Below are 23,456 nucleotides of genomic sequence, written 5' to 3' on the forward strand. Positions count from 1 at the left end.
GCAGAGTGATGCTGTGGTACCAGAAGTCACCAGGGGACCAAGCTCTGAAACTTCTTGGATATGGATATGGACAGTTCAAAAATGACAGTGTGGAAGAACCGTTTAGAAAACATTTCAAATTAGCTGGAGATTTGAAAGGAGACAAAAAAAATGGTTCACTTTCTATAACTGACCTAAAAGCACTTGAACACACCGCAGTATACTTCTGTGCTGCCAGGGGGGCACAGTACATCAAACATCCATCTGCTCTCAACAAAAACCTCCCCCTCTCTCCTCAGAAAGTCGGTTAAATCTTCCCCCAATGAGCTTTATTTGTTGCCTCAACTCATCATCTTCATTTATCATTCACAGGTTATAAACTTTTCTTTATGGTCAGAACATGGCAAACATTTGATCAGTGGAACATTTCACAAATCTGAGGTAGAAAAACATTTATAATGATAAAATACAATCAAACTAATTTAAAACCTACATGTTCTATATGTTAAATGCAGATGCATTTACCTGGTTGAAAACTTACATCATTACAGTGAGTGAGTGATGATGTGAGAGTGGCACCATCCCTCTTATTCTTGAATGAAGCACACTGAGGTCATCAGGAAGTATTTCTACACAACAAGCACTTTCAGCGCACCATGACAGAAAGACCCTCTGCATGTCATCATCTATGGGTGTCAACCTGTGCTCTGATTCCTCTGCATCATTTCCTGCACCTCCTGATCCACAAAGCACAGCAGAGACTCAACCTGCTTCTTCACATTCAACATGATGTCACCTCATCTCATCATATCCATCATTACCGTGTTCTGTATTAAAGGTATGGCACATTCATGGAGCCACTGCAACTCTCAAAAATGGTTTGAGATAGTGGAACTGACAAAGACAAGGAATGCACATTTAATAGTTTTTAAAAAATCTCATCATATCAAGGTAAGATGTTAAAGGACTAACTAACACTGTGTTTCATAATCTCTTCACAGGTGTTTACCTCAGTAAAGAAAAACAAGTGTTTCAGACTCCAGCTGAAGTGTTAGGGAAACCGAACGGTGAAGTCAACCTGAGTTTATCACATAAAATCCCGAGCTATGACACAGTTCTCTGGTATCATCGCCCCGCAGGAGACACTTCCCTAAAGCTGATTGGCTACGTGAGTTATAAAATTCCTAAGGTTGAGCCGCCATTTGAAAGCCACTTTAAAGTGAGCGGAGATGGAGAGAAAACTGCTTATCTTCACATCCTGAGCCTGAGACACCCTGAAGACAGTGGAGAATATTTTGGAGCAGCAAGTATCCACAGTAATAAAGACAGTGACTCTCTCATACAAAAACCTCCATAATGATGCTGCAGATAACAGCACATACACAGGAAACCACCGAAACCATGTGACACCGCCCTCATTATGACAGTTACTTCATTTGGATGTTTGCTTTTATTTTACTGTGTAAATTTAGGATCTAAAAGAAAATTATGATGATAATGATTTCAGAATTGTTTTAAAAAAAGGTGATCAGAGATCATTATGCATATTTTGTAAATAATGCATAACTGCCACATTTTCTTCTCCTCTTTAGTTTTCTGATCTGCAGATAAAGTCCCATGGACATATTGAGATATTTCACTGTCAGAGTGATGTTTTCATGTGTTTTATGTTGAACAGATTCTCTCAGACGAGTCACACACAACTGTCTGATCTGTTCTGTGTGAATCACAATTAAAATACTGAACAGCAGAGAGCAGTGATCGCACACTAACAACAAGACAGTCGTAAGCTCCTCCTCCTTCATTACTCATGCACTTTAAAAGCTGATTTCACACCAATGTGTTTCCATTCATATACTTCCATTTCTTACTGCAGAGAACTTTATGGCTGCGTGAGGATTTTCTATATCTACCAATAAAATGTTAAAAAATGTTGTAATTTTGTTTTGTTCTCTGATTTTGCTCACAGGTAAGAGTCATTACATGTGTGTAATTTCTCCTGACACTAACAGGACCTTTTTGTTTACCTTCTGTCTTTTTATTTTTGTACTTTAGACCCTGCTTCAGCAACACTTATGATCCAACAATCACCTGCAAATCTTCTGGTAAAACCTGAACAAGTCGAGGTCCGTCTTAACTGTTACCATGGAGACAACAACTATCCCTACATGCTTTGGTACCAGTACAAGTCAGCAGCAGGAGGAGGCCAGAGGGCCATGGATCTCATCGGACTGCTTCATTATGAAAAACCGAACCTTGAGAAGAACTTTGAAGTACATTTCAATATGACAGGCCATTCAAAGGGCAAAGCCCAGCTTGTAATCTCCAACATAAACCCAGCCGACACTGCAGTGTATTTCTGTGCAGCGAGGGAGCACAGTGTTTAAACTCCTCTGGCTCCCTTACAAAAAGCTGGCTGCCTATAGTATCAAAGATGCACCTGCAGCAAACTGAAAAAATTTTGACATTTGTATTTGAGACCCAACATCTGTTTTCACACAGCAACTTTAGACTTTTCCCTCCCTGCTCTGAGAGGACACACAAGGCATAAAAGAAATGTCCAGATCATGATGTATGAATACAACAGAAGACAGACACTGACAGATGTTCATGTGCAACTCAAGATTGCAATCACAACTAACTCCCTTCTGTATGTCTTCTCTTTGGTCTATTTAACACAGCAGAGATTCTGATGTCACTTCCTCCACTCGGGTCTCAAGTGTTGTCTTGTTGCATTTTCAGTCATTTTACTTCCTCCTTCAAAGTCAAAATGATCCCCGGCATCACCACCTTGACTTTCTTTATACTCTGGACTGCAGGTAAAGTTAATGTCTATAAAGATAAAAACACACATTAACACAATATGGCTTCTTTTCAGGATATTTTTGGATCAAAATATTTCTACATGTTATTCATTTGTTACAAAGTTTGATTTCCGCTGTAATGATTATGTATTAAATGATTTAATATGTATGTTTGTCATGCTGGTAATAGCTTCTCTGTTCTCTGTGTTTCAGGTGTTTCTCAGTCTGTGACGATCACTCAGTGGCCCCACTACATCTCTAGGCCTCCTGGTGGCTTGGCAGAAATTCACTGTTACCAGAATGATACTGACTATGAATATCTGTACTGGTACAAACAGCTGAGAGGAAAAGATATTCAGTTAGTAGTTGTTTTAGTAGTTGGTACTCCAAATTTTGAAGAGGGATTCAAATCTGGTTTTCAGGCAGTGAAAGTGAATGAGAAGCAATGGTCTCTGACAATATCCAGCGTTCAGGAGAAAGATGAGGCTTTTTATTTGTGCGCTGCCAGTTCACACAGTGCTGTGGCAGACCTCAGGTCTGTGACAAAAACATACAGCAGAGAGGCTGTTATTCTTCTCACACCTGACTCACATTAATAAGAATTGAATGAAGCAAGGAACTCAACCACACTGTGGAGCAGATGATATCAGAGACTGCACATGTTGTTTCACTAATGGAGGTTATGAAAGTGAATAAAGAACAAACAGCGCCCTAAAATTAATATATATTATTGTTCATTTGTTTCAACACTTAAAGCAATCTATGTTTGTCTTTTTCTGTCAAGCAACTGTTTGAGGTCATGCATATTACTGTCCTGAACAGATTCAACCAATAGGTGGAGGCACAGCACATCAAGAAGCTGTTATCAAGAAAAGGTGGTGATGAATTAACTGACGCACACAAACACCCTCCCTCTTCACTCTGAACCTTACTTTTATAAAGTCACTACTTTCCTACATCAGTGCTTCAAAATGTCTTCAGCTGTGCAAACATTTGGTTTTCTCTTCATCTGCTTTTCATGTAAGATCTAAAATTTCATCCTGAATTACATGAAACTCATAATTAGTTATCCATTATTATATTTAACTTGCTGACCAGTCATTTTAAATTTGATGTATTGATCTGTTGTTGCTTTCTCCACAGGTCAGGCGAGCGCTGTAACATTTCTCCAGTCTCCTCCACAGATAGTGAAGGAGAACAGTGAGGTCCACATTAACTGCAGCCATGATGATAGTACCCTTGTGATAATGCTGTGGTATCAGCAAAGTAAGGACAGTCTGTCTATGACCCTCATTGGTTATGGATATGAAAGCTCCCAAAACTATGAGGGGCTGTTTGAAGAACAATTTACGATGACGAGACAAAACACAGTGAAAGGAACTCTGATCATACACAGAGCGAGCCTGTCACACTCAGCTGTTTATTTCTGTGCTGCTAGTACACAGTGATGAGGTTCAATGCCACTCCCACACAAAAAACCCTGAACCTTTTCCTACAATGAAGACACATCAGAAGAGGCAACATCTCTCATTTCACATTCACTCATTGGAGAAAGCTGTGTTTCTCCTGCAGCAGCACAAACCTGGAGGATGTCTCCAGCTGTGATTGGATTTCTTCTCATCTTGCTTCCATGTAATGAAATTAACCACAAAAACAACTATTTAATTATGTTGTTACATTTTTAAAGCAATTATAAATTTGTTTTTGCATCATGGTTACTGTGTAAGCTGCTTTTTAAACTCTGTTTTTCCCACAGATCAAACAGAGAGTACAACGTTTCAGCCGTCTCACCCAAGAATAGTCAAGGAAAGAGCCAGGGTGGAAATTAAATGCAGTCACGATAATAACGACCTTAACATAATGCTCTGGTACCAGCAAACAAAGAGTGGTCTGATGAATTTAATTGGATATAACTACATTGGCAGTGACCCCAACTACGAGAAGCAGTTTGAACATCAGTTTGAGATTACGAGAGAAAACATCCGAACAGGAGCTCTGATCATTCACAGTGTGAATGTATCAGACTCAGCTGTGTATTTCTGCGCTGCCAGTACACAGTGATGTGGTTTAATGTCACCCCAATACTAAAAACCCTGCTCTCTCCTCTCTGTTGTTTTCAAGTTCAGCATCCTGAGAGTCAGGCCGGCAGAGAAGTTATTGTGTTGGTATTGCCTCAGCTTGCTTGGAACCTCCATGGAGGTGACGTCAAAAACAAGTATCAAGCACTATCTACAACTTCTGCCCAAAAGAAAACCAAAAAAGGTGAGTAGAGTTGAGTTGAGTTGGCATCATGCGGTGAAGAAAGACCACAAGACATTAACCAGAGGACAGAAGAGTAAAAACCAAGTCAAATCTGGAGGGCACAAACATCAACTAATGACATAGTTAAATGTTACATGTAGTAGAAATGTTGAATGAATGACAATTTCAAGCAAAATACCAAATATCACGATAAGATTAACGGTAGCTGTTACTCGATTTGTGCGACAGTTGATCAATAATTTTTTGGAGTGTTTATGGGACAAAAGCTATTTGGAGACATCAACTTGGGCTTTAGGAAATTCTAATGGGACGTCCTCACTATTTTCCAGATTCACTTCTTAAAAATGAGAATTACAGTCTGACGTTCGAGCTACATGATCATGTGACCTCATGTTTCCTTTGTGCTGAACAGAGTGATGAGTGACTGTGCATCATTCAGCTGTACGAAGGCTCGTCACTAACATGCTCATCACAGTCCTTTGTCTGTTACTCCTTTTACACTCAGGTGGGTTTTATATTTTAGCTTAAAATGGCTGTATGATCCAGCCAGTGCTTGAATGGTCATATTTCCATCACATTTACACATCATATATACATGTGTACATGAGTACACCAAAAACAGACACAATGAAACTCCGCTATGTGCTGCAGGTCTCACTGTTGTAGTTCTGCAGTCTGGGGATCAAGTGTCTCACCCAGGAGCCACAGTGATGATGGAGTGCAGCATGGGTCCAGGGTTCAGCATGGGCAGCTACACCATGTACTGGTACCGACAAAACCACCACGGAGCTCCAATTGAGTTCCTCATCAGGGAATACGACCGAACTGCAGGGCACTTCCAGTCGTCTATCGATACAGCCAAAAACTACTTCTCTCTTCAAATTACTGAGCTGTTCCTGAATGATAGCAGCACCTACTACTGTGCTGCCAGTCACAGTGATGAAAACAGACCAGACATTCATACAAATACCACGTCTGTGTGTACCAGATGATGCAGGCAGGAAGGAGCTGTGGCTTGTTTGGTTTCTATATAATGAAAAGGTATGATAAGGTTTGAGCTGAAAGTAGGTTAAGACACACTGGGCCAATATTGGGCTCTTTAATTAAATATAGTAATCAATCATACTGTATAATTGACTGAGCATCTGTAAAGTCGTCTTTATGGTAGAACAGTTGTATTGAATTACACCAGATTGTACAGATGTGCCTAACAAAGTGGCCATTGAGTATATATACCATATTATACCATACTAAATTATATATTACCACAATACACTACATTATAGTGTATTATGCTATATTGCACTGTACTACAATATACTACAACAAAGACCTTTAAAAACTGTTGGCACAGTGCTCTTAAGCAAGGAACTCAAAACCTGCAGTTGCTGCTCAGTGACCAACAAGAGGCCGTAGCTGTACAGAGAACCTGTGAGACAATATGAATGAGGGCAGAGTTCCTGGTAAAACAGAAACAGAGAGGAAGGGGAGGATCAGAGCTTGCAGAATATTGTAGTAATACCATAAGTTACACCTGCAGTCTGACAGAAGACAGAAACAGACTTGTCTATGAAGATGGCCGGACAGCTCTAATTATTTTTACTCTGGATAACTGGATAACAACTGTGACAATGAGGGTCTTCTTGGTTGCAGCTCTAATCTTCTCCAGTAAGAACATTTAAATTGAGCTAAAAGAAAACAACAGTTTTTTCCATCAAATATTTTCTTGCTTAAATTAATGTTTATTTACTTGGTGCTCTGTTTTCCAGATTTCTCCTGCTGTGTAAAAATTCACCAGCCTCCATTTATATTCAGCCATGGCAGCGACACCTCTGTAACTTTGCAGTGTGAACAAGACGACGATGAATATTCCTCTATGTTCTGGTACAGACACAGAGACAGTGGGAAAATACAGCTAATAACATATTCTCTTGGTAAAGACGTGTGGAACATTGACACTCCTTTCAACAAATCCAAGTATACCATGTCCCGACCTGCAGTGCTAAGCTCCTCTCTGCAGATAAAACCTGTTGAGGCTGAAGACTCAGCTGTGTATTACTGTGCCTCTAGTAGAGCACAGTGGTTCAGAAAGCCTCAGCAGCTAAACAACAACCTCAAGTACAAACCAGGGGGAGAAGTTGTAGTGGGGATGAATGAGGAGCCTGATTTTCTTTAATTCTGGGGACTCTAAACAGGAATTTGTTGAGGTGTGGGATCTAACAGTTATAGTATGTTTTTAATAACTGAAGTAATTTCTCAAGCAAAATTAAAAAAAAATAACTGGTTATATTTTCTCAGTGATTTGACTTTTTGTGCTGCTCTTTTAACTAGACAAGTTGAAAGATGTCAATTAGAAAATTAACTGAGGAAATAACTGGAACATTAATCAGTGATGAAAATATTTGTTACTCGCAGTTCTGTATGGCAGCAACATATCACCAATTGAGAAATTATAATTAGAGTATAAACAAAAAGCTGACAGCTCCAATGAGCTCCACTCCACTTCCTCTCCACAGTTCTGATGTTTCTGTAACACCACAAAGCTGATCAGATAAGTGAGCAGGTGAAAATGTGGTAAAGTTGATACATCCCATACATTACTGCCATGAGCGGTTTCTCAACTGTGTTACTTTGTCCTCAACTCTGCACATTTTTAATAATATAGTAATATAATTAAATAGTGTGTGTGCAGCCTGACAAGATCGAAGTATATCAAGTTTAAGAGGATAGCATACACTGACCCCTACAGGGTTCATGTGAGACTACATGAGGTGTGGCACTTAACAAAGTTAGGTCAGTACTGTATACAGGGTGGCCATTTAAATCATTTAAAAGGAGCTACATAGTTTTTAAGTGGTCTGAATATGGTATGTAACAGTAGAATAAGTCAATGTGACATACACACACTGATCTTATAATGCAGTTACTTCCATTAAATAGAAAAATGGACATCAATTATTACTACCATTGATGTACTATACTACTTGAAAGCTAATTAATTAATTGACTTAGATGAGGTATTATTTAACAAACATATTCATAGGAATTAGGCAGATGAGGTATGAGCTGACAGTGGAATAAACTAAAAGAAAGAACCTAACACTGAAATGTTTCTTGAACAATCAGGTTAAATTAGAAGAGACATAGTTCAAAGATGTCATGTCTCATCTTTTCTTTATCTTTTGATAATGTACTAACTGACAGATGATGCCATTAGATATAATAAATCTCCATCTTCAAAAACATACAGCAATCTTGTATTAAAATCTGATGGTGCAATGGTGCATGCATGCATCACAATGAAACACAATGTCTTTTAACTGATAAAATTCTTGGTTATGAAATCATAAACTAAAATCATAAACTAAAATCATTGCATCTTAACTTAAAAACTCCCTGTGCCAACTATCATGCAACCATATAGATTTGATTTGTTGTTGTAAACCTGCATTGACAGATTTTTATGGCCACATGGTGGCAGCAGAACAAGCTGTAAACACAACAATGACGTACTATTGCTACAAAGTTGTTTTAGCAAATGTGTTGACTATCTACACATCCAGCAGACACAGAGCAGCATTAGCATTCATTTGCAGTTGTGCGTCTGGACATGTGGTGATTGTCAATCCAATATTCAAACTCTTACATCTTTGTTTTTGGTCTCTACCAACTCCTAAGAGAAATATCTGGGGTTTTTTGTTGTTGTTGTTTTTTGTTTTTTTTTAAATCACCATTATGTTCACCAGATGGGTGAAAATTTGGCTTCTGTTTAGTTCTGGGCAGATCATGTACAGTGGGATTATCAGGGGATTTTTTGCCAAAAAGAGCTGTCAGTGACAGCAGAGACAGATCACAATAGTACAAAATGCTACAATGCTTCAAACCGCTGATGGGAACTGCAGAGATCAACTACTGTCAGTGAATATTCCTGAGTAAATGTGTGTCTCTTCACTGATAACTGGGTGGATAAAGAGGCGTGACCATGACAGACGTCACTTCCTCTGAGCAGCTACAAAACAAACTCAAAAAGAGAAACCAGTCTCCCTTTTCCTTCCTTTCGTTCTTGCTTCTTTTCTTAGCGACACAGAAATAACAGCAGTCAGGTATGAGCCCGTTCAGGCGTCAGTCAGCCCGACCTGAACAGCTGCTGTCACACAGAGAGATGGAGGCTGAGATATGGAGAAGCTGGGTGGGGGAGGGAGAGAGGAGAGAACGAAAAAGACTTTGGGTTTTTGTGTGATACTTTTTCACCGTGGGGACAGGGGGCCACGGTGATACAATCCCATAGAGCCGTCGTACAAAAACCTCCTCCCATTGACAACCATTGTGAAGATGGCTACATGTAACTCAGGAAACTTGTTACAGCAGAAAACATCAGTATTCTGTAAGTGTGTAGGATGGCAGGACACTTTGACACTGAAACATCAATTTATATGCAGAAAACATGCTGGAAAGAAGTTTGAAAATTTACTTTTATATTACATTTAGAGGATTAGAATTCTTATTTCATTCATCCTGACACACACACACACACACAAAAGACACTGCAAAGCTCATCTTATATGATTCCCCTGGATTATTAAACTTTGTCTCAACACACTGATTATGAGACATTTTATGACTTTTTGGTAGAGGAGACGGTCAGTGTGACACTGGAACTGAAGCTTACTTTGGAAAAGGAACAAAACTCACTGTTTTAGGTAAGTTGGAGCTCTCACAGCTTCTATTCACTGCAAAAATAGAAAAGCTGACATGAAAGTGAAGGAAAAACTGTTGGTATGTAAAAGCTAAAATACTGAGCTGAACAAAGAACACTCTGAGCTACACTGAGCCTGCTTACTTTGGCCAAGGAACCAAACTGACAGTTTTAGGTAAATATTTCAATTCATCACTGTAAATTCATAGTTGTCACGTTGCCTTACAGTCTCAGTATACACAGAAGTATTAGTAAAACTCTCCAAATATAATTCTGGTAGAGAAAGACAAAGGAGTTTCGTGCTCAGTATTTTTGCACTGTGACCAACCTCAACGAAGCATACTTTGGAAAAGGAACAAAACTGACTGTTTTGGGTAAGTCAGGATGATTAAAATGGAACAAATGCAGTAAGGTTTGTTACTGAAGTGGCCCATTAAGAATCCTAATGCACTTGGGGTCTTTATAGTTTAAGTTCAGCTCAGTACTTTTTGACGTTAAGCCTAAACGCTGTGCCAATTACGAAGCTTATTTCGGCCAGGGAACAAAACTGACTGTTCTTGGTGAGTAAGTTAAAACAAGTTAAAGGTCTGTGGGGAAAAAGTTTTTGTGTTACATAAAACACAGCATAAAAGCAGCATCTTGGGCTGTTTGAGCACTGATCAAGTTCACTGTGACTATGGTGCTTCAGAGGCTTACTTCGGAGGAGGAACAAAGTTAACTGTTTTAGGTAAGAAATCAATACAAATGGAAAACAGCATTGTAGTTGGAATGTTTCTTTAAGAAGTACAGCACTCAAGTCTAGTTAAATTTGGCTGAGTTAAAAAATTGTTAGCAGGAAGCTCATTTTACCTGAGCACAATACTGTTAAAAGTTAAAGTTAAAATAGAGCCCATAAGGTTGAAACTGAAAGGTTTGTCTTCCATACAAAACAGGAGGTAGTTGTTGGTTTGAAAGGACAGTTACACTGATTACAAAACTAAAAAGTAAAGAGGTGAAGTAAAAGCTGTTTTGAGCACTGATCAAATGCACTGTGACTGGTGGGTATGGTGCAGAGGTTTTCTTTGGTGGAGGAACAAAGTTAACCGTTTTAGGTAAGAAAACATTTTAAAGTTCAATAAATATTGTTCAGATGTTTCTGACATTGTAAATAGTTGATTATATAGTAAGGACTCAGTATATCCTTGGTAACTCCAAGGCTTGACTCAGTCCTAACTACATAATCACGATTAAACCGTTATTCTAGCGGTTACTGGGCTAAAAAGTCAGAAAATTGTCACAAAGTATATGGATGTTTAAAGTTGAAAAGGTTTTAAGTTCTTGGAGGAAGATTTTAATTTTTTGCAATCTAAAGGAGATTAAGTTTTTAAAAGCCAAACAGTGAAAAAGTTGGGAAAAATGTCAAAGTGGAACAGATAAAGAGAGGCAGGAGGAAGGGTTTTTGTGACAGTTGAAAGTCTCTGTGCTCCTTCAGCGAGGCTTACTTTGGAGCTGGAACTAAACTCACTGTTTTAGGTAAGAAAACCTGCAAAAAATAACCTCTCAGAGCATGATTCTTAGCTTGTGTGTTTGTTAATATCATAGCCAGTACTTCAAATATACTTATTAGACGTTTTATTTGATGATAGTGATCAAAGTGTGCCAATTTATAAGTGTGAAAGAAGTTAATTCAGAATTTAATAACAAAAAATTAAAAAAGGAGCAGTGTCTCTGTTCTCCAAAGTGGTGTGGCAATAAAACATTTGGCTCTATGCCCAGAGTATTACTCTCACAGCCACTTCTTATCAGCTCTGTGAAGTACTGAGAGTTTCCAGTCAGAGGCTTACTTCGGAGCTGGAACTAAACTCACTGTTTTAGGTAAGATTGTATTGATACACACATACTAACCTAATATATCAAAAGATAAAATGAAAACAAAAACATTTGTTTTGATAACTACTATCAGATTGGTTATAATCTTTTAATCTTAGGCTGTTAGACAAACCTTACATTGGCAATTTAAAATGGTCAACAGATGGAATTGTGTAAAAGCATGTCTTCAAGAGTTTTGAGAGCACAGTTACAAGTACTTAGTTTATCTGAAAATAAATGCAGAAAGACAGTCTGTTGTGTTGAATGGCAGAGTAGTTTTTCTGTAGCCTTGTATCAGTGTGAACAACTACAACCCAGCTTACTTTGGCAGTGGCACCAAACTGACAGTGTTGGGTAAGAAAATTATAAAAATTATGTGCATAAATGTTTATTTTTGGAGCGTCAATTAACTTAAATGTGTAAAATAATTGTTGAGGAAATGTTATTATTTAGTGAGTGTTGTGTAGGTCTGTTGTAAAAAAGTTCAAAAAAGTGAAGTCTAAGTGCGATAAATGTCTCAGTTCAACAGCAAAAATGCTATATTCTGTTCAGGCACCAGACTTTGTTATACTAAATCAACTATTGGTATAGAACAGGAAAATGTTTATTTGCAGTAGTCAAGAGGTGAAAGGTGGTGAAGAAGGTGAAGAAAGTTGGGAAAAATGTTAAAGTAAATGAATCATTAAGAAAGATAATGGTGATACTGTGACTGTATAATTACTAGTTGGTGATAAACTCACTAATACAGCAATATGTTAGAGGTTCAAACTCTTAGTCTTTGTCAGTTTTGTTTTTTTTAAATGTGTGTCAGTGATGTGCTTTGGCATTTGCAGCTAACAGTTCTGGGTAAGATTACTGCAATAACTTCATTAAAACAAACATTTATTTGACTAAATTAAATCAGTGTGAGTTATGTAACCTGCAATGATCATGTTGTATTTGATCAGTGTGAAAAAGATGTCTTGTCTCTTTGTAACCCAGTGTTTAAATCCTGGTATTAAGATGTCACATGTGCTTTAGAGTTAGGTGTTGTATATTGGTTTGTTGCAGATCTACAGGCAGCTTTAATTTAGTGATTTATTCCCTTTGTCCTCACAGAAAGAAATATCACCCAACCAACAGTGACAGTGTTTAAACCTTCATTACACGAGTGTGAAAACAAGAACGAGAAGGGGACAGGCGTTACAAAGAAGAAGACCTTACTTTGTGTGGCCAGTGGGTTCTACCCAGACCATGTTAGTGTGTCATGGAAGGTTGATGGGAAGAAAGTCGACAAAAATGTGTCGACTGACAGTGCTGCCCAGCTGGACGGTGATTTCTACAGAATCACCAGCAGGTTGAGGGTCCCTGCTAAAGACTGGCACAACCCCAAGAAATACTTCCAGTGCATCGTCAGCTTCTTCAATGGGAATGAAACTAAGCATTTTGAAGGCTCAATTAAGGGTGAAGCAGGTATGTTCATCTGGCACTCAAATAACCTTAACCTGATCTACTGACAATCTAAACAACCATTTGTTCTTGTCTAATCTTTTTTGTTATTTTTCTTTCAGATCCGGTAAAAAGAGGTAAATATTACAATATAGAACAACAATATAGAAGATAATATATTAATCTGTGGTTCTGTACACCTCACTGCATCAGTTCTATCATGGTTATCATCACATAGAAAACATTTAGTGTCCTACATAACTGAAATAAACATGCTTGTGGTAGAATTTGTAACTCCCCTGACTGTTTAAACTTTCTGCAGCAAAATATCTGAAGATCACACAGAGTGCCAAACTCTCCTACAGTGTTTTTATCGTCAAGAGCTGCATCTATGGAGCCTTTGTAGTGTTTCTGGTGTGGAGACTTCAGGTTTGTCAAAACTAACACTTTCGCTTGATTGTCCTTCACATAAAATCTGGTGCATGCATAAATACATATATGTAATGTAAGATATATAATAAAAAGAGCTCATGACATCAACACATTGTGTCCTTTCTGTCTATTTCAGGGTTCAGCTGGAAAGGACTGATGTGAGAGCTGAGCTGTGGCAAATGAACTCTGGGATGGATTAAAGTGCTTTCTGTAAATACAACTGAAAACAAAGTAGTTATATTTCTATATTTCAGTGCATTTAAACTCATATATCTAATCCTGCAGACAGTAGATGGATGGTTTTTGTGCTTACTGTTGTTACAATGCTAGACTGCCATGCTGGTTCATTTGGAACCAGGTTTTTATAGATACTTAATAATTCTGTGTATTAGTTTTTGGTTGTGAAATACTTGTTTGCTTAACTTTCTTCTCAATAAAAGCATTTCAGGGAATATTGTCAGCCACGTGCTTTCATTTCTATACAAGAGCTTCAGGTTTCTCCTGACATGACATCTCCAGACGAGAAAGCTTCATTTAGGGTAGAGTAGGCCTTTATCTACATGCAGTATTTACATTGAGTATATATCTAAATCAGAACAGGACATGGATTACTCTCCACATCAAACACTGTTGACATCATAATATGTAATTTAAATAAGAAAGAACTAGATAAAAGTACATTTGTCTGTTTCTCTCACAGCTCATTCTACACTGAACATAATTTTTTCCAGAGATAGTGAGTGTGGTATTTTTAGCAGTTCACCAACCAGCCTGTTTTCTGAGAAATCAATTACTTTCCATCTACTTGTGTTGAAACATCTCAGCTCAGTAAACCTTCACAAGCAGGTTCATTTGGCTCATAACAAGTTTTCCAATGAGCAAACTGAAAGCTGACTCATGTTTTACCAGTAAATTTAACTGATAAGTAAAATTCCATCAACTAATCTGCATTTTTTACATGTTGTGAAATGATTTGAGCTCATCAAAGTGGATTTATTTTAGTCTTACTTAGCTTTGAGTGCACACTTAGTCTCAGCTGCACAACAGTTTGTATACGCCTCATGAGTAAAGAAATCCTTCCTTTAGTTTAAACAATGTCAGCAAGAATGTAAATGTCAAGAGCATGATTCTAACTCATAACAAGAGGAAATCACCGTTCTCTCCTCTGTGTACAACAAAAGAAGGTCAGAGCTGGTGTTGGTGAGAGGACAAACTGGAGCTTGAAACTGTGCAGAGGAGTAGAGAGCAACAGCAGAGGAGAGGATGTGGTCACAGAGCAGCCTGCAGATCGTTCTCTCTGTGCTGAGAAATGATGGAGGTGCAACCTTCCACTTAACCACAACCTCCGGCTCAACCAATGCACCTGCATCTCTGCACCAACCCACAACCACACTGCACATCTCTGAGTGAACAGCTGGGAAAGCTGCTATTTCTGTGTCAACTGAAGCAACAGAATGAACAATAAGTTTGTGTTCTTTTACAAAAAACAGCTGTTTACTGGTGCAGAAATGTGCACCTTAAGGTTTTATGCTGTGATGAATAAGAGACATGAAACAAGTATCTTGTTGCATGTGCAGTAATAATTTTAAAAAATGAAAAATTGAGGGTGTTTCATTATAATCTCCTCTGTAAATCATCTTCATGTAAATCACTGTATACATTAAGATGCATAATATGACTATATTTGAAGTGTATCATGCCCATTTAAGAAAAATTTGCTGTACATCTAAACAGTGCTCCATCTGCATTAGGAACCCAGTGGGACTCAAACTGAGGAAAAACACTTTCTACTTTCTCCATTTGCTTCCTTAAAAAACATGTTTGTGCTCACTCAGGTCAGAGAAACAGGAAAACATATGTGAGATGGCAACAGACACATCTTTCAGGATCCTTAAGGGTCCATTTCATCCATTTGTTAGAAAACAGAAATTAATACTCTCACTCTGCATTATTATAAGTCTCAGTTACCTCAATACTATCACTTTATGTGTGATATTATGAGTTCACAATAGAGGATTACAGTAGATACAAGGAAAATTGAGACAATACTATTTAGTAAAATTCAGTCTGAATTTGACAGTTTCACATTGGGATTTTGTACTGGACTGAAATTAAACTGCTGAGCCGAACCACAAGACTAACATCATGCAACAAGACGTCCAAACTGCAGAGAACCAACAAACTGACAGCCATTACAGCCAAACTGAGGAGACATGTTTTCAGCCTTAAACTTCTGATTTTCAAATAAAATCAGGAGAAAATCACCATTATGTTTTGGACAATACTCATGAATACTGAAATAGTAGATCAAGACATGAAAACCTGAGGCAACAAAAATGCCCTTGTCATTATTAGAAGTAAGAACACACTATTTTAGGAAGTTAGGATACCATGTTTGAAGTTTTCTGCTTAACACAGATACTAAGATTTATGTGTGGATTAATCCTTCACTGATAAAATGCAACAAAAAAAAGCAGATGAAATAAAAACTGGGAGACTGTAATGACCGTTTTTGAATGGTAAGTTAACAAACTTCAGCAACTAGTTACACAGAAATATCTGAACCCCCATGTTGTGTGTCATGAAGCTGAATGAGACATTTCACTTGATGTGCTGAACGACCCCTTCTGGAGCAAACTATACATCAAGTCATGTAGGATTCCTATGCATACTGTATGATGATCCTACATGACCAAAGCAGGTTTTATCAAAGTGTTTTACACATGTCACGCATCACATTCTTTAAGAAAAGCTGTGATGCTACTTACACACAAGATTTTCCTGCATTGTTAGCACTAATGAGGCTCAGACTCACTAGTGCTCAACTCTTACCCAACTCTTCACTGTCAGACTTTTCATCACTCTAAACTGCACTTCAACAGTCTCTGTATACTTGGCTTGGGAGTAGTAGCATGTTGAAGTGTATGAGTTGAGTTTATCATGTGTTTAGCATGATGGCAAAGACTAAAACCCACCTTAGACCCTGACATCTTATCAGCTGTTGCTGAGTGGGGGGGCTGTTTGCAGACTTCAGCTGGTTGACTATCAGGGCGCCATCTGCTGGATAAACCTGCAACACAACAGTCAGTCAGTCAGCTAGGTATAATAGGATCAAGATGTAAATCTCTGAACCTTGATTTCATGCACAATGTCTCTGAATCAAGTCAGAGATCTTCATTAAGTCATTAAATTGATCACTGGTGGAGTTTTCCTCAAGCCATGCATTTTACATTTCACAATCATATGAAACTGCTGCTCTCATATAAAATTAATATCAGCTTCTGACATTGTAAATTGAAAAATCACGGTCCAATTTCACAAAGCTATTACTCACTGGATGCACCCCCAGTAATTTTCACACCAACGGGGGAGAGACATACAACTAATGAAGCAAAGATAACAACTTAAAGTCCAACTGAAGAGATCAAAATAGTGCTATTCCCTGATAAAAAGATAGTAGTTAACCAACAGCACCTCTGTTTATTGTTCTGTCACAGAGATGTGCTCTCGTCAGTCATTGCTGAACTGACAGGGCCTGAACAGGAAGCTAACAGCAGATTGTCACATCATCTGTGTCACAATGTTGATGGTCGTCATATTTTGTTCCTTTTATCAATTTCAAAATCAGACTTAACCTTTTAGCAATGTCGAGCTTAATCACCTGTTTCGCTTCCTTTAAAATGTCTTTAGCTAAGAACATCACTAAACACTGCAGATCACATGATCCACCTGGTCTCTTCAGCTTGGCAGTGTTACTGATAATGTACTGTAGGGGGACCCCCAGTACCACTTGTCCTACCATCTATACTTTGAATGATAATGAAGATTTTGATACATCAGCTCACAGGATCACATCACAGTGAAACTCCCACTTGTAGCTCTTCATATCGAGGGAGTAAGACTCTGGGAGTTTCTGTCAGGACATGGATATTTTCAGTAAACACAGCCTCCTCAGACTGTCTCTAGTCTCTTTGCTGTTGAACACAGGTAAATACCAATAAAATCAACTGTGGACTCTTGCTTATGAATACAGTTTTATATTTAACTTGTTTTCCAGTTTTTGCTACTATTATAATTGAATCTCATTCCATTATCCAGCAAAAACATTTAATTATGCTATCCTTGATTATTAAACATACAGGAATTACTGATGGCAGTGATGTCACCCAGACACCCATACTGTGGAAAGACAAAGGCGACAGTGCAACAATACAATGCAACCACACCAAGGGTGTTGGCTACAACCAGATGTACTGGTACAGACAGCTGCCTGGAGAAACTATGAAACTAATTGTGTTCACCAGAACAGGCAACAGCAATCACGACTTTGGAGATTTCAGCAAAGACAAATTTTCAGCCACTAAGCCCAATGATGAGACCGGGACATTCACAGTGAAGAATCTGGTGCCAGAGGATAAAGGCTTGTATTTCTGTGCTGTGAGTGAACACAGTGACACAGACACATGTGAAAGCTGAACAAAAACCTCAGTGCACTGTTTGAACAACTGTTCCCAAATATCTCATGTACTGTGGAGCCTCAAGTACCACAAACACTCCATGTTACACTTTGATTCACCACGTGGATTTTTGATAGAGCCACTGACAGAGAACGTCACACAAGACATGACACACCCACCTGCATCTCTTATATCTGTAACTACACTGACAGTTACATTATATATGAGACTTGGACCTGTAGAACATGGACATTATCAAACATAGTCTCTCCAGCTTGTTACTATTTCTGCTCTGGAACAAAGGTAAAGATCTAGGGTTGGGCAATATGGTTGACATCAATAATATGACTGAATTTTTAAAAATAAATCTAGTATCAAAAAATATTACAGGATGGCAAAGTATGTAAAATCACAAAAGATATTTTTCTTACATTCAGTACAGTGAGGTATGTTCATCTTTAATGTACTACATCAGAAAAACTATTCATACATGTAAGAAACAACAAACTTTTTTTATCTGCCATTGGCACAAAATCATAACACTTTTACATACTGTTTATACACACAGGTCTTATTGATGGGAGTGATGTCAACCAGACACCCATACTGTGGAGAAAACAGGGTGACAATGCAACAATACACTGCAACCACACTAAGGGCACCTACTACAACCAGATGTACTGGTACAGACAGCTGCCTGGAGAAACAATGAAGCAAATTGTGTTCACAACAACAGCCACACCAAATCACGACTTTGGAGATTTCAGCAAAGACAAATTCTCAGCCACTAAACCTAATGCTGAGACTGGAACATTCACAGTGAAGAATGTGGAGCTCGGAGATAAAGGCTCGTATTTCTGTGCTGTAAGTGAACACAGTGATACAGACACATGTGAGAGCTGAACAAAAACCTCAGTGCACTATTTGAACAACTGTTAATAAAACCTTTAACCTCCTGAACAGTAGGGGGACCTCGAGCATAATCACAGAGCATTTTCCAGCAGTGACACTCCCATCTGCAACCCTTCATCTTTCTGTTATAACATCACTCCTTGTACCCCAGTGGACTGTTTTCACAGCTGTTCCCAAATATCTCATGTACTGTGGAGCCTCAAGTACCACAAACACTCCAAGTCACACCTCGATTCACCACGTGGATTTTTGATAGAGCCACTGACAGAGAACGTCACACAATATATGACACACCCACCTGCATCTCTTCTATCTGTAACTACACTGACAGTTACATTATATATGAGACTTGGACCTGTAGAACATGGACATTATCAAACATGGTCTCTCCAGCTTGTTACTATTTCTGCTGTGGAACAAAGGTAAAGATCTAGGGTTGGACAATATGGTTGACAGCAGCAGAAGTAATGATTTTAAACTGGTTGACTGCATGAGAGTTAAAATGTTCACTAGTAATAACTTTTAAACACTTTTACATACTGTTTATACACACAGGTCTTATTGATGGGAGTGATGTCAACCAGACACCCATACTGTGGAGAAAACAGGGTGACGATGCAACAATACACTGCAACCACACCAAGAGTGTTGAGTACAACCAGATGTACTGGTACAGACAGCTGCCTGGAGAAACTATGAAACTAATTGTGTTCACAACAACAACCAAAAACGACTTTGGAGATTTCAGCAAAGATAAATTCTCAGCCACTAAGCCTGATGTTGAGACCGGGACATTCACAGTGAAGAATCTGGTGCCAGAGGATAAAGGCTTGTATTTCTGTGCTGTAAGTGAACACAGTGACACAGACACATGTGAGAGCTGAACAAAAACCTCAGTGCACTGTTTGAACAACTGTTAATAAAACCTTTAACCTCCTGAACAGTAGGGGGACCTCGAGCATAATCACAGAGCATTTTCCAGCAGTGACACTCCCATCTGCAACCCTTCATCTCTCTGTTATAACATCACTCCTCCCATCACAGACTGACAGTGACTCTGGTCTCAAGCTCATTTTGCTCAGAACACAATAATGATCTCAGCTGGTCTGATCAAAGTCTCTGCAGCTCTGCTCTGTGTTGTAGGTACTGTACATTATGATGCTGATGACTGAGAGGAGAAGCTCTCACTTGGTTTTGATTTTTCTGACTTCTCTGGTTTATTTAAAAATATGATATTGACCATTGAGATTGCATGATGAAGAGGAATCACTGTTGGTCCTGTAACATGACAAGCTAACAAAAGCACCTTTTTTTTTTTTAACCTCTGCAGGTCTAAGTGATGAGAGTGATGTCAATCAGACTCCTCTGCTGTGGAGCACTGAGGGTCAGTCTGCGACAATGAACTGCAGTCACACTAAGGGCAGTACATATTGGCTCATGTACTGGTACAGACAGCTGCCAGGAGAGACAATGAAGCAAATTGTGTTCACAACAACAGCCACACCAAATCACGACTTCGGAGATTTCAGCAAAGACAAATTTTCAGCCACTAAACCTAATGCTGAGACTGGGACATTCACAGTGAAGAATGTGGAGCCTGGAGATAAAGGCTTGTATTTCTGTGCTGTAAGTGAACACAGTGATACAGACACATGTGAGAGCTGAACAAAAACCTCAGTGCACCATTTTCACAGCTGTTCCCAAATATCTCATGTACTGTGGAGCCTCAAGTACCACAAACACTCCAAGTCACACCTCGATTCACCACGTGGATTTTTGATAGAGCCACTGACAGAGAACGTCACACAATACATGACACACCCACCTGCATCTCTTATATCTGTAACTACACTGACAGTTACATTATATATGAGACTTGGACCTGTAGAACATGGACATTATCAAACATAGTCTCTCCAGCTTGTTACTATTTCTGCTGTGGAACAAAGGTAAAGATCTAGGGTTGGACAATATGGTTGACAGCAGCAGAAATAATGATTTTAAACTGGTTGACTGCATGAGAGTTAAAATGTTCACTAGTAATAACTTTTAAACACTTTTACATACTGTTTATACACACAGGTCTTATTGATGGGAGTGATGTCACCCAGACACCCATACTGTGGAGAAAACAGGGTGACGATGCAACAATACACTGCAACCACACCAAGAGTGTTGACTACAACCAGATGTACTGGTACAGACAGCTGCCTGGAGAAACTATGAAACTAATTGTGTTCACAACAACAGTCAAACCAAACCATGACTTTGGAGATTTCAGCAAAGACAAATTCTCAGCCACTAAGCCTGATGTTGAGACCGGGACATTCACAGTGAAGAATCTGGTGCCAGAGGATAAAGGCTTGTATTTCTGTGCTGTAAGTGAACACAGTGATACAGACACATGTGAGAGCTGAACAAAAACCTCAGTGCACTATTTGAACAACTGTTAATAAAACCTTTAACCTCCTGAACAGTAGGGGGACCTCGAGCATAATCACAGAGCATTTTCCAGCAGTGACACTCCCATCTGCAACCCTTCATCTCTCTGTTATAACATCACTCCTCTCATCACAGACTGACAGTGACTCTGGTCTCAAGTTCATTTTGCTCAGAACACAATAATGATCTCAGCTGGTCTGATCAAAGTCTCTGCAGCTCTGCTCTGTGTTGTAGGTACTGTACATTATGATGCTGATGACTGAGAGGAGAAGCTCTCACTTGGTTTTGATTTTTCTGACTTCCGTGGATTTAAAAAAAACAAAAAAAACTTAATGATCTGATTTTGACCTTTCAGTTGGTTCAGTCTTCATGATGAAGAGGACTCATTGTTGGTCCTGTAACATGACAAAATAACAAAAACACAATGTTTTACTTCTGCAGGTCTAAGTGATGGGAATGATGTCAATCAGACTCCTCTGCTGTGGAGCACTGAGGGTCAGTCTGCGACAATGAACTGCAGTCACACTAAGGATGCTACTTTTTACCAGATGTACTGGTACAGACAGCTGCCTGGAGAAACAATGAAACTAATTGTGTTCACAACAACAACCACACCAAATCACGACTTTGGAGATTTCAGCAAAGACAAATTCTCAGCCACTAAGCCTGATGTTGAGACCGGGACATTCACAGTGAAGAATCTGGTGCCAGAGGATAAAGGCTTGTATTTCTGTGCCGTGAGTAAACACAGTGATACAGACACATGTGAGAGCTGAACAAAAACCTCAGTGCACTGTTTGAACAACTGTTAATAAAACCTTTAACCTCCTGAACAGTAGGGGGACCTCGAGCATAATCACAGAGCATTTTCCAGCAGAGACACTCCCATCTGCAACCCTTCATCTTTCTGTTATAACATCACTCCTCCCATCACAGACTGACAGTGACTCTGGTCTCTAAGTTCATTTTGCTCAGAACACAATAATGATCTCAGCTGGTCTGATCAAAGTCTCTGCAGCTCTGCTCTGTGTTGTAGGTACTGTACATTATGATGCTGATGACTGAGAGGAGAAGCTCTCACTTGGTTTTGATTTTTCTGACTTCTCTGGTTTATTTAAAAATATGATATTGACCATTGAGATTGCATGATGAAGAGGAATCATTGGTGGTCCTGTAACATGATAACATTTTTTTTTACCCCTGCAGGTCTAAGTGATGGCAATGATGTCAATCAGACTCCTCTGTTGTGGAGCACTGAGAGTCAGTCTGCAACAATGAACTGCAGTCACACTAAGGGCAGTTCATATCGACAGATGTACTGGTACAGACAGCTGCCAGGAGAGACAATGAAGCAAATAGTTTACACAACAGCATACAGCCCTCATGAGTATCAAAGTGGCTTCAGTGAGGACAAATTTCCAGCAAAGAAGAACGACGCTGAGACTGGATCTTTGACTGTTAAGAAGCTGCTGCATAATGACAGTGGAGTGTATTTCTGTGCTGTGAGTGAACACAGTGAGACAGGTGATTTAGACAGCTGTACAAATACTCAACTAGTGGTGTCACAGAGAATAGAAGATAACAATCCCTTTAATGAACTGTAGAGGGAACCATACACAAATGGTCCCACTTATCATTGGACCATGAGAGAGAACTATGAGCCTTTTAAACTTACATTCAATTTCATATTAATTGTCCTGTGCAGTACTGAAGTATGACTATCATGGTAACTTATTTCTCTCCGTGCATTAGAAACAGTCTCGAAAAAGATCTAAAAATAAACAACAGCAAATAAACTGTGATTTTACTTACATTTTTGTTAGGGAGTTGCAATTGTGTGACTTTTTTCTACAAGCAGAAATGTTTTTTCTTAATTAACATGTCAAAATTCATTCCTTTTGAATGTGTGAAAATCTGCTCCTCGTGAAATATTCTACACCACTTATTTGAAGGGTTTTGTTTATTTTCCCATTTGTTGTTCTACTGTTGGTTCTTAAAGAATTTTACATTTGATTTTACTTAACATTAAAATATATCAAGTTCAAGTGTTTCCTTACCTTTTCTGACTTAAAGTCACACTTGATGGTTACAATGTCAGTACTCTCTTCAACAAGTATAGGTGCCTGAATACTGAAGATAAAACATGGTATCTATAAACCACCATCAGCCCTGTGTGTACCACCAAAAACTGTCTTG

The 23,456-nt window shown here is 38.8% G+C and overlaps 2 protein-coding genes, 1 long non-coding RNA gene and 7 gene segments (V, D, J or C); all 10 read left to right on the forward strand.

Moving 5' to 3' along the window:
* Window positions 1-2,681: 2,681 nt before the first annotated feature.
* LOC108880262 (M1-specific T cell receptor beta chain) lies at window positions 2,682-13,901 on the forward strand. The gene is made up of 8 exons (XM_051069380.1): window positions 2,682-2,798; window positions 2,997-3,290; window positions 9,145-9,154; window positions 11,888-11,943; window positions 12,688-13,041; window positions 13,140-13,154; window positions 13,340-13,446; window positions 13,586-13,901. Exons 1-8 carry the CDS (start codon window positions 2,750-2,752, stop codon window positions 13,604-13,606), a joined length of 906 nt encoding a protein of 301 aa, XP_050925337.1. The 5' UTR covers window positions 2,682-2,749; the 3' UTR covers window positions 13,607-13,901.
* Window positions 4,262-6,133, forward strand: LOC127142194 (uncharacterized). The gene is made up of 4 exons (XR_007812675.1): window positions 4,262-4,415; window positions 4,540-5,045; window positions 5,458-5,550; window positions 5,697-6,133. It is a non-coding gene; the product is annotated as an uncharacterized LOC127142194 (long non-coding RNA).
* Window positions 6,350-7,339, forward strand: LOC127142193 (uncharacterized). The gene is made up of 2 exons (XM_051069379.1): window positions 6,350-6,713; window positions 6,815-7,339. The coding sequence occupies exons 1-2, from the start codon at window positions 6,491-6,493 to the stop codon at window positions 7,219-7,221; spliced, it is 630 nt and encodes a 209-aa protein (XP_050925336.1). The 5' UTR covers window positions 6,350-6,490; the 3' UTR covers window positions 7,222-7,339.
* Window positions 13,902-17,316: 3,415 nt separating the features above from the next.
* LOC127142196 (T cell receptor beta variable 29-1-like) lies at window positions 17,317-17,925 on the forward strand. The segment is given in 2 exon segments: window positions 17,317-17,436; window positions 17,591-17,925. Coding segments are annotated over 2 exon segments (399 nt in total).
* Window positions 17,926-18,137: 212 nt separating this feature from the next.
* Window positions 18,138-18,809, forward strand: LOC108880263 (T cell receptor beta variable 18-like). The segment is given in 2 exon segments: window positions 18,138-18,209; window positions 18,475-18,809. Coding segments are annotated over 2 exon segments (393 nt in total).
* Window positions 18,810-19,168: 359 nt separating this feature from the next.
* Window positions 19,169-19,702, forward strand: LOC108880264 (T cell receptor beta variable 29-1-like). The segment is given in 2 exon segments: window positions 19,169-19,240; window positions 19,374-19,702. Coding segments are annotated over 2 exon segments (387 nt in total).
* Window positions 19,703-19,865: 163 nt separating this feature from the next.
* On the forward strand, window positions 19,866-20,483 carry LOC108880265 (T cell receptor beta variable 12-4-like). The segment is given in 2 exon segments: window positions 19,866-19,961; window positions 20,149-20,483. Coding segments are annotated over 2 exon segments (387 nt in total).
* Window positions 20,484-20,695: 212 nt separating this feature from the next.
* On the forward strand, window positions 20,696-21,235 carry LOC127142197 (T cell receptor beta variable 29-1-like). The segment is given in 2 exon segments: window positions 20,696-20,767; window positions 20,901-21,235. Coding segments are annotated over 2 exon segments (393 nt in total).
* A 161-nt stretch (window positions 21,236-21,396) lies between these two features.
* On the forward strand, window positions 21,397-22,050 carry LOC108880271 (T cell receptor beta variable 29-1-like). The segment is given in 2 exon segments: window positions 21,397-21,494; window positions 21,702-22,050. Coding segments are annotated over 2 exon segments (387 nt in total).
* A 160-nt stretch (window positions 22,051-22,210) lies between these two features.
* On the forward strand, window positions 22,211-23,305 carry LOC108880268 (T cell receptor beta variable 29-1-like). The segment is given in 2 exon segments: window positions 22,211-22,296; window positions 22,467-23,305. Coding segments are annotated over 2 exon segments (450 nt in total).
* Window positions 23,306-23,456: the final 151 nt, after the last annotated feature.

Source organism: Lates calcarifer, unplaced genomic scaffold (genome assembly GCF_001640805.2).
Source record: "Lates calcarifer isolate ASB-BC8 unplaced genomic scaffold, TLL_Latcal_v3 _unitig_887_quiver_851, whole genome shotgun sequence".
Classification (NCBI taxonomy): Eukaryota; Metazoa; Chordata; class Actinopteri; family Centropomidae; genus Lates; species Lates calcarifer.